The sequence below is a fragment of the Carassius carassius genome, chromosome 12 (genome assembly GCF_963082965.1).
Source record: "Carassius carassius chromosome 12, fCarCar2.1, whole genome shotgun sequence".
In the NCBI taxonomy this organism is placed as follows: domain Eukaryota; kingdom Metazoa; phylum Chordata; class Actinopteri; order Cypriniformes; family Cyprinidae; genus Carassius; species Carassius carassius.
Genome location: NC_081766.1, coordinates 589,201 through 599,200, shown reverse-complemented (window position 1 = coordinate 599,200; position 10,000 = coordinate 589,201). Strand labels below are relative to the sequence as shown.

Sequence of the window (10,000 nt, the reverse complement as noted above, 5' to 3'; positions counted from 1 at the left end):
ATAATACTACAATTTGCATATTAATGAGATGAGTCTGCTGTGATTGGCTGAGTAATATAAACCTGATTGGTTGGTGAATGAGACGCAAGTGTATTTTTGTTGTAAATTGTATAACATATGAAATATAAGCTATGGAGGAATGACATCACAGCGTGATCATCTTCATCATCATCATCATCGTCGCAATCCAAAGCTTGTCATCGCTCTTTATGCATCTGTTCCTTTGCTTTTATTGTGTTTGTAATATTGTCTGTTTATGCTGTAAATATTGGAGGTGTGCTGTGATATTTATTCAGGACAATCATCTTGTACTGGTTCTTGACTTCATATTGTACATGATTAAATATACTGAATGGATCAACAAACGTCTGCCTGCTCATAACTCATGAACTTGTTTAACTGTCTCTCATATTAATGAGTTTAAATGCAGATCTTCATTAGTTCTTCCTCTCAAACACACATTATAGCACTGATCGCTGCATCATTAAAGTGCTTGTGAAGACTCTGCAGTCTGATGTGTGTTTGTGCTCATTAAGACGGACTGTAACGAGGGAAGAGAGTGTGAGTGTGTAATCAGAGCTGGAGCGGGACATTCCTCAGGGTTAACACTAGTTAAAAATAACCCACACCACATCGAGCCAGAGCGGCCTCGGAGCATTCAGCTCACTAGAGTCTGTCTGGATACACACATGTACATCTCACAACTAAATATGGTTTATTGTCCCAGTTTTGGGGAAATTTGTCTTGGACCTCATATGACTCTTAGGAAAGGAAAACATTTCCTGGTTTTAAACCTTTAAAAGGGAGAGATTCAGTCTGTGTTTACCCCAAATATAGCATTACTTCAATGTTTTGACCCAACATTAATTTAATATTAAAAAATAAAATTAAAATTAAAAAGTTGACTGTAAATTTGGATTTTGCTCACTTTAGTCTATATATATATATTTCTAAAGTCAAGTCATGCTTGTTTATGTGGTGCTTTACACAATACAGATTGTTCTGAAGCAGCTTTATATTAATAAAATGTAAAATAATGTTTCTAAATGTATTTTAAATAAATTATAAAGCAGTAGCTAGAGGACAACAGTGTCATTACTCATATGGCAAAAATTAAATAATAATAATAATATTTTAATTTTAAATATATTTTTACAAATATAAAAAAGGGCCAAAAATAATAATAATTTGTCAAATTTACGTTAATATATTTTCTGCCAATATTGTTTGTGGGTATTTTTCGTATATATTTAAAAAAATATCTTAGATCTTAATAAATATATAGGCCCAACTGTAAGATCGCAAATGTATTTTCTTGCCCCTAAAACACATTTTGAAATATATGTAAATTTATGAAGGTTAAAACTCAATATATTTTCGATTTCAAAAATATATTTCATTGAGTCGCACTGTTTACGACATATATTTAAAATATGTATTTGTCAGGGGGGAAAATACGATTAGCATTCGCTTATAGTTGCTACGATTATGACCTTAATAGGATCGAAGCGTTGTGTTTATGTCATAGACTGTATAAAAACAGGTTTATGTGGTAAGTTTATTCGTAATATTGGCTCAAGCTTATTATAATTGCATGCAAACGCAGTCAATGTTTCCGTGGGAAAATGTATAATATATTTCGGTAATATTAATTGTGTTACATATACATGATATATCATGTAAATGCAGCGTGGGAAGCTGTGACGTTTTGCGCCGCGCGTGCTCGAGAGTGCCGGCGGGCGCGTTCACGGCTCTGCGCATGCGCTGTGGAGCGAGGGGAGGGAGGTAAACAAGATGGCAGCAGCCTTGAAGCAGCAGCGGCTGTGAGGAACAGATTTGAGAAAATAAGAGATTTAGGAGCAGAAGCGGAGTAGAAGCGTGAGTCTCCGTCCCTCGTCGAGTCGAGCAGGTGTCCACAGCCTCAGGTCGGTGAGTTTGTCGCGTATTGTCTGTCAGAGATCAGCGTTAGCCACCGCTAACCGAACACACTCATCACCGTCGACACAAACCGCGCGTTCAGCGCACAAACTCCCTCTCTCTCTCACACACACACACACACACACACACACACACACACCGATGTTTCGGTGTTTGAGCTGGTCTGACTCCGGATTGATCGCGGTCTGACTCCGAGTTGTGTCTCTCTGGTTTAATATTAACATTCAATCACAACATCACTGTGCTATCAGACGACTAAACAGTGCTACTTTATGATTACATCATACTTCAACAAATACTGTGGTAACTCATACTAATTCGCGCGCGTGTGTGTGCGTGCGTGCGTGCGTGCGTCGAAGAATGTGGTTTTCAGTGCTGTGCTAGTTCCCTCAGTGTGGATCAGTAGTGATTATTTGAACACGTCCCTCGAGTCATTTACTGTAAACACAGACCCTCATCAGCTGCTGGACACCAAGGGTTGGTTAGTTAGTTAGTTAGTTAGTTAGCTGGTTAGTTGGTTAGTGGATGGTTAATGTCCTTCTAGACACCTGTCAGGTCAGTTTTAGTTATGAAGCACTTTTCAGAGCAGCTTTACAGAAATCATGATGTTGACAAATGTCAGTTTTTAGAAGTTATGTGTCCAAAATTACAACATTTCTGGAATTAAATACATTTATGAATTTACTGTTTTTGTTTACTTATTTATTGGATTTATGTATTGTGTTTATTTATTGATTGATTTTTTAAATCTATTGTTTGTTTATTTACTTAATTATTATATTCATTAATTAATTGCATTTATAAATTCTTTTATTGCCTTTATAATCAAAAAAAAAAAAATTTTCAAGTGTTTTACATTTTAAACCAGATCCTATAATAAATACTTTTGGAGTTTCTGAAAGGTTTTTTTTTTTGTTTTTTTTTTGAGGCAGACAACTGTTTGTTTCATGTGAGCTAATAATTTCTGCCAAAAACAAAGCCTCATTCTTTTGACTTTAAAAATAAATAAATCCCCAATTCAAAGTACATTAGAATTAAAAAGAATTAGGTATATCTCTTAACGGACAAGATATATATATATATTTAAAAAAAAAGAAAAAAAAGCTATTTTTAAAAATATCTTTTTAATGTTTCTATTTAGCGTTTTGTATATTTTCTAATTTTTATATTTTTTATGATTTCTTTTTGTTCTTTTTCTCTATTTGTTTACTTTTAATCTTTCAGTGCAGTTATTATTACTTTTATATGGATCTTTTTTCATCCATGTTTGTTATAATGTCAGTTTTATGTTTTTGCACTTAAAGAAACTGGTTATTGTTCATACCTTATAATTGCATTGCTCAGATTAGTGCTGAACGATAATAGTTATATTTGTGACGATAGAAGCGATGAAGCAGGTGAGATTGACTACAGTATCTCTTCATATGAGTGTGCTGCACGTGTGAGGAGAGAGCTGTGTGTACTAGACAGGTGCTGGTCATATAATTAGAAGATCATCAAAGTTGATTTATTTCACTAATTCCATTCAAAAAGTGAAACTTGTATATTATATTAATTCATTACACACAGACTGATATATTTCAAATGTTTATTTCTTTTCATTTTGATGATTATAACTGACAACTAAGGAAAATCCCAAATTCAATATCTCAGAGAATTAGAATATTGTGAAAAGGTTCAATATTGAAGACACCTGGTGCCACACTCTAATCAGCTAATTAACACAAAACACCTGTAATGGCCTTTAAATGGTCTCTCAGTCTAGTTCTGTAGGATACACAATCATGGGGAAGACTGCTGACTGGACAGTTGTCCAAAAGACCACTGACACCTGGCACACGGAGGGCAAGACACAAAAGGTCATTGCAAAAGAGGCTGGCTGTTCACAGAGCTCTGTGTCCAAGCACATTAATAGAGAGGCGAAGGGAAGGAAAAGATGTGTTAGAAAAAAAGTGTACAAGCAATAGAGATAACCGCACCCTGGAGAGGATTGTGAAACAAATGTGGGGGAGATTCACAAAGAGTGGACTGCAGCTGGAGTCAGTGCTTCAAGAACCACTACACACAGACGTATGTAAGACATGGGTTTCAGCTGTCGCACTCCTTGTGTCAAGCCACTCTTGAACAACAGACAGCGTCAGAAGCGTCTCGCTTCAGAAGGGACTGGACTGCTGCTGAGTGGACCACAGTTATGTTCACTGATGAAAGGGTCCCAGAGTCTGGAGGAAGAGAGGAGAGGCACACAATCCTCGTTGCTTGAGGTCCAGTGTAAAGTTTCCACAGTCAGTGATGGTTTGGGGTGCCATGTCATCTGCTGGTGTTGGTCCACTGTGTTTTCTGAGGTCAGAGGTCAACACAGCCGTATACCAGGAAGTTTTAGAGCACTTCATGCTTCCTGCTGCTGACCAACACATTATAAGGCAAGGCAAGGCAAGTTTATTTATATACCACATTTCGTACACAATGGTAATTCAAAGTGCTTTACATAAAAGAAAGTAAAATAATAATGAAGAAAAATAATAACAAGAATAAAACAAGCAATTTTAAAACTTTTAAAATTATTAAAACTGTACTTATTTAAAATTAATTAAAAACAGTTAGAAAATGATTTTACATAAAAAGAAATTAAAAAAAACAGTGAAAATATATAGTGCAATCAGTTCGGACAGTGCACAGTGCTCATTCAATAAATGCACAGCTAAACAGATGAGTTTTAAGTCTAGATTTAAATGTGACTAGTGTTTTAGCACATCTGATCTCTTCTGGAAGGTGATTCCAGCTGCGGGTGGCATAGTAACTAAAGGAGGACTCCCCTTGTTTTGTGTGAACCCTTGGTATTTCTAACTGACTCGATCCTAGTGATCTGAGTGCTCTGTGCACTTCATGCTTCCTGCTGCTGACCAACTTTATGGAGATGCAGATTTCATTTTCCAACAGGACTTGGCACCTGCACACAGTGCCAAATCTACCAGTACCTGGTTTAAGGACCATGGTGTCCCTGTTCTTAATTGGCCAGCAAACTTGCCTTCTATGGTGTATTGTGAAGAGGAAGATGTGATATGCCAGACCCAAGAATGCAGAAGAGCTGAAGGCCACTATCAGAGTAACCTGGGCTCTCATAACACCTGAGCAGTGCCACAGACTGATCGACTCCATGCCACGCCGCATTGCTGCAGTCATTCAGGGGAAAGGAGACACAACTAAGTGTTGAGTGCTGTACATGCTCATACTTTTCATGTTCATACTTTACAGTTGGCCAAGATTTCTAAAAATTCTATCTTATTATTGGTCTTAAGTAATATTCTAATTTTCTGAGATACTGAGTTTGGGATTTTCCTTAGTTCTCATTTATAATCATCAAAATTAAAAGAAATAACATTTTAAATATATCAGTCTGTGTGTAAAGAATGAATATAATATACAAGTTTCACTTTTTGAATGGCATTAGTGAAATAAATCAACTTTTTGTAGATATTCTAATTATATGACCAGCACCTGTATGTCCAATCTGAACTGTTTATGTTTCAGTGATATAAGAGCTGTACAATCCTCTAAAAATCAGCGTCTGATTCGAACCCATGATAAAGAGACGAGATCTTGCAGTGTTTATATGATAGATGAGTGTGTGACAGTAACACTTCATAATCATAATCCCTGATTCGTTTCTCGTAGGTATTTTGGATCTCGGTCATGGATTTCCCATAATGCCGAAGTGAAGTCTGTAATCGTTCACATGCTTCCGGAGAGGATGCAAGGTTTCCTGCTTCTCTGCGACTGAAGTTCTGGTTTTTGGTGTTTCTGCAGAGATGTGCAGAGCTCCAAAGATCCCCAGTGTCGGCTAATAAAGCCTAACGAAACCACACCAGCGGACGCTCAAAGACTGGTTTGTTTTAGGGGATTGTTCGGATCTGTTCGTGATGCCAGTTGACTGATCTTCTCAATCTCAACTGCTTGGGAATACGAATCTTCCCGTCGGGCGTTTGGATCGTCGGAGGGAGAGCGAGAGGAAGATGAGTGTGGGTGGAGAGCTCCAGCATCTGGAGTACATGACGGAGAACGAGCTGATGGGGATGGACACCTTCATCCACCGCATCGACTCCACCGAGGTCATCTACCAGCCCCGACGCAAGCGTGCCAAGCTGATCGGGAAGTACCTGATGGGAGATCTGCTCGGGGAAGGCTCCTACGGGAAGGTCAAGGAGATGCTGGACTCGGAGACTCTGTGTCGCAGAGCCGTTAAGATCCTGAAGAAGAAGAAACTCCGGAGGATTCCCAACGGAGAGGCCAATGTGAAGAAGTAAGAGCTGCTGGCTTCCTTTACCGCTGAGTTTTAACACAAACCTGGGGTCAAAATCAACTTGATTTCTATTTAGAATTATAGATCAATATTTATTAAATAAATATACAAATCTTTTTATTTATTCATTATTTTATGTAATTTATAGTACATTTTTATTATTATTTATAAAAAGATAATTGAATTTATTTATGAATATGTGTGTTCAATTTTATTTTTTATTTATAAAAATTTTACTTTATTTAACAAAAAATAATTTAAGAACAAATATTTGTATTTATAAGAATGTTATTTATATATTTAATTAAACATAATTTTAATATTTTTACATTTTTATTTACATATTTTTTTATAATAGATAAATATTTCTAAAATATAAAAATGAAATGAAAATCTTTTTGCTTATTAAATATTTGTATACTAATTTTTAATTTATTCATCATTATTTATAAAAAGTTCATTAAATGTATTAATAAATATGTATGTATTAAAATATATTTTTTATTTATAAAAATTCATTTTATTTTTTTTTTGAAAATTTAAGAATATTTGTATTTATAAGAATGTTATATTTTATTTAAAATAGATTTTATATTCTACAATTATTTTTAGATTTTATATTCTATTTTGTTTAATTGACATAATTTTAATAATCTTTTACATTTTTATTTAAATAATATTTTTACATTTGTTGTTAATAGATATTTATAAAAATTTAATAAATCTTTTATTTTTAAAATTATTTTTTTATAAACATTGTTAAAAATATTTTATTTCTTAAGTTATTAAATATTTTATGTATTAAAATCTATATTATCTATTCTATTTTATTTATGAACAGTTATATTTTTATTTTATTCAAAAATATTTTAATTTAAGAAAATATTAGTTTAATAACAAAATATTTGTATTTATAAGAATGTTATATTTTATTTAGAAAAAATATATGTATTTATATTCTAAAATAGTAAATTCTATTTTCTATTTAATTATACTACATTTTAATATTATGTTTTATATTTTAAGTACTATTTTAATAAATGTTTGCATCTTAATATAATAACTTCCCTTTTGTGCTGGTCAATGTTAGCCTCAGTCCTGTAATGCTGAAGAATAGAGAACCAGTCACGGTTTCAAAGCTGTGAGAAAGTCAAGTCCTGCAGCGGTTCTTTTGTTCTTCCTCACTGATCGTTCTGTTTCACTCGTCTGGTTTGTTCTGCGCTGTGTGAAATAACATCTCCATCTCTTTAATCACACAGAGCACTTAAATTAATTAAAATAATGTGCAGTGAAGCCGCGGGCTTCTGCTTTAAATAGACGAGAGCTTTTGTATCTGCTTCGAAACCCTTGTGTGCTTGAAACTCCGTTAAACTCTGATTAGTTCACGTGTGTGGATGGCTCTACATAGACAGCACCCTGAGAAGCAGCATCCAGCGCATCCTTTTTCCAACAATCATTCCTTGATTTAATCCGCTGTAATATATGATCATTAATCCAAGGTTCTGATCGCGGTTTAATTCCTACATTCTTATACAGAGCTTCCCTATCCAGTACCTTACTAAATCTTTCCTTAAAACCCATACGTTGTTGTTTTTTGGGCTATTTCTAGAAATATACCCCAGTGACTTTACACTGCTTTTGTGCTGCAGGGTCATATTTTGTTATTAGTAATAGAATTTGTGGTATTGTTATTATAATAATTCTAAAGTTCTGTTTAGATAATAAAAGCAATTGTTGTTTTCAGGCTCACTTCCAAATTCTACAGAGACTGTAAAAAGGGGTTTTTGAAGGTTTTTAGGATGTGTGTGTGTGTGTGTGTGTGTGTGTGTGTGTGTGTGTGTGTGTGTGTGTGTGTGTGTGTGTGTGTGTGTGTGTGTTAATAGACGTGTGTGTCTTCTGTTGTTCTGCAGGGAGATTCAGCTGCTGAGACGACTACAGCACAAAAACATCATCCAGCTGGTGGATGTGCTGTACAACGATGAGAAGCAGAAAATATATCCTTTCCACCAGCCGCACTGAGAGTGTGTGGATGCTGAGCAGTGAATGGGTGCCGTCAGAATGAGAGTCTGATAAAAACATCACAATAATCCACAACACTCCAGTCCATCAGTGAACATCTGGAGAAGACAAAAGATGAAACACATCCAGCATTAAGATGATTTTAACTCAAATAATCCATAATAACACTTCCTCCAGTGAAGAAGTGTTCTGGTCTGAATCAGGAGAGAAATCTGCACAGATCAAGCAGCGTTTAAACAGCTCTAAACTAATCTGTGAGAGACAACAGCAGATGGAGGAAGTGTTATTATGGATTATAGACTCTATGTGTTTGAGTTAAAATCATCTTAATGCTGGATGTGTTTCATCTTTTGTCTTCTCCAGATGTTCACTGATGGACTGGAGTGCTGTGGATTATTGTGATGTTTTTATCAGACTCTCATTCTGACGGCACCCATTCACTGCAGAGCATCCATTGATGATTAGATTAGTTTCTAATCTAACTTAAATTTGATTGTATTTCAGCTTCATTAATTGTCTGTGATAGTTTGAGTTGGTGATGATGAGCTGTGTAATGCTGAATGTGAGTGATGTTCGCTCCTTGACCGCTGCTGCACGTATATGGTGATGGAGTATTGTGTCTGTGGGATGCAGGAAATGTTGGACAGCGTTCCAGAGAAGAGATTTCCAGTGTTTCAAGCTCACGGGTGAGACACACACACACCAGACACCAGATAAACACGTGCTCACACACACACACACACACACACATCCCTGAGGCTCTTTGTGTTGTTATCGGCTGCTCTGAAAGGTTGTAAAACTTCCATCATGTCTATTTTTAGACTTTTGATATTGGTATTTATTTCTCACAGACATTGTGTCATTGCAGTTGTGTGTAGATGTGTCTGGCCTCTCGATGTAGACGGAGCATACAAACTAGACCTGCAGTGTTAGTCCGACTCGAACATGTTTAAGAACTGAACTCACTGACAGGTTTGAGTCTAATGAAGCAGGATGAGTTACTGAGAAGCTGGGCTTTAGAGTAACTCACACAGTTGTCTCTCTCTCGTTCTTCTCTCAGGTACTTCTGCCAGCTTCTGGATGGTCTTGAATACTTGCACAGCCAGGGAATTGTACACAAAGATATTAAACCAGGAAACTTGCTGCTCACGACAGACGGGGCGCTGAAGATCTCTGACCTGGGAGTAGCAGAGGTGAGACGACCGACTGCGTTTAATCAGCACCCTGAGCTCGTTTAAGTGATTAACCCCGTACATCCTGATCTGTGTCCCTGCATCGTATGGGTCAAAATTATACAGTTCTCTTTTATGCCAAAAAACATTAGGATATTAAGTAAAGATCATGTTCCATGAAGATGTTTAGTAAATGTCCTACCTTAAAAATATATCAAAACATAATTTATGATTAGTAATATACATTGCTAAGAACTTAATTTGAACACAGTGATTGAGAGCTGAAGAAATCAAGGCTCCTCAGAAGATGTGAGATGTTCTGGAGGCTTGTGAAGATCATTCCTCCGCTGAGGAACAGTGAAAGTTAATCTTCTGACCTCTGACCCCCAGGCGCTCCACCCGTTTGCGGAGGACGACACGTGTCGGACGAGTCAGGGGTCACCAGCGTTCCAGCCTCCAGAGATCGCCAACGGCCTGGACACGTTTTCAGGGTTCAAGGTGGACATCTGGTCTGCTGGGGTCACACTGTGAGTTCCTCCAGACTCTGACCTTCAGGAAGAGCTAGGAGCCATGA

General features: G+C 36.3%; 1 protein-coding gene across 1 annotated transcript in view; it reads left to right on the top strand.

Moving 5' to 3' along the window:
- Positions 1-1,771: 1,771 nt before the first annotated feature.
- stk11 (serine/threonine kinase 11) overlaps positions 1,772-10,000 on the top strand; it is a 16,864-nt gene continuing 8,635 nt past the window's right edge. The window contains exons 1-6 of the mRNA XM_059562925.1: positions 1,772-1,925; positions 5,611-6,235; positions 8,146-8,229; positions 8,851-8,940; positions 9,315-9,447; positions 9,817-9,953. Of these exons, the coding sequence (XP_059418908.1) occupies positions 5,949-6,235; positions 8,146-8,229; positions 8,851-8,940; positions 9,315-9,447; positions 9,817-9,953 (731 nt within the window). The 5' untranslated portion in view covers positions 1,772-1,925; positions 5,611-5,948. The remainder of the gene's footprint in view (positions 1,926-5,610; positions 6,236-8,145; positions 8,230-8,850; positions 8,941-9,314; positions 9,448-9,816; positions 9,954-10,000) is intronic.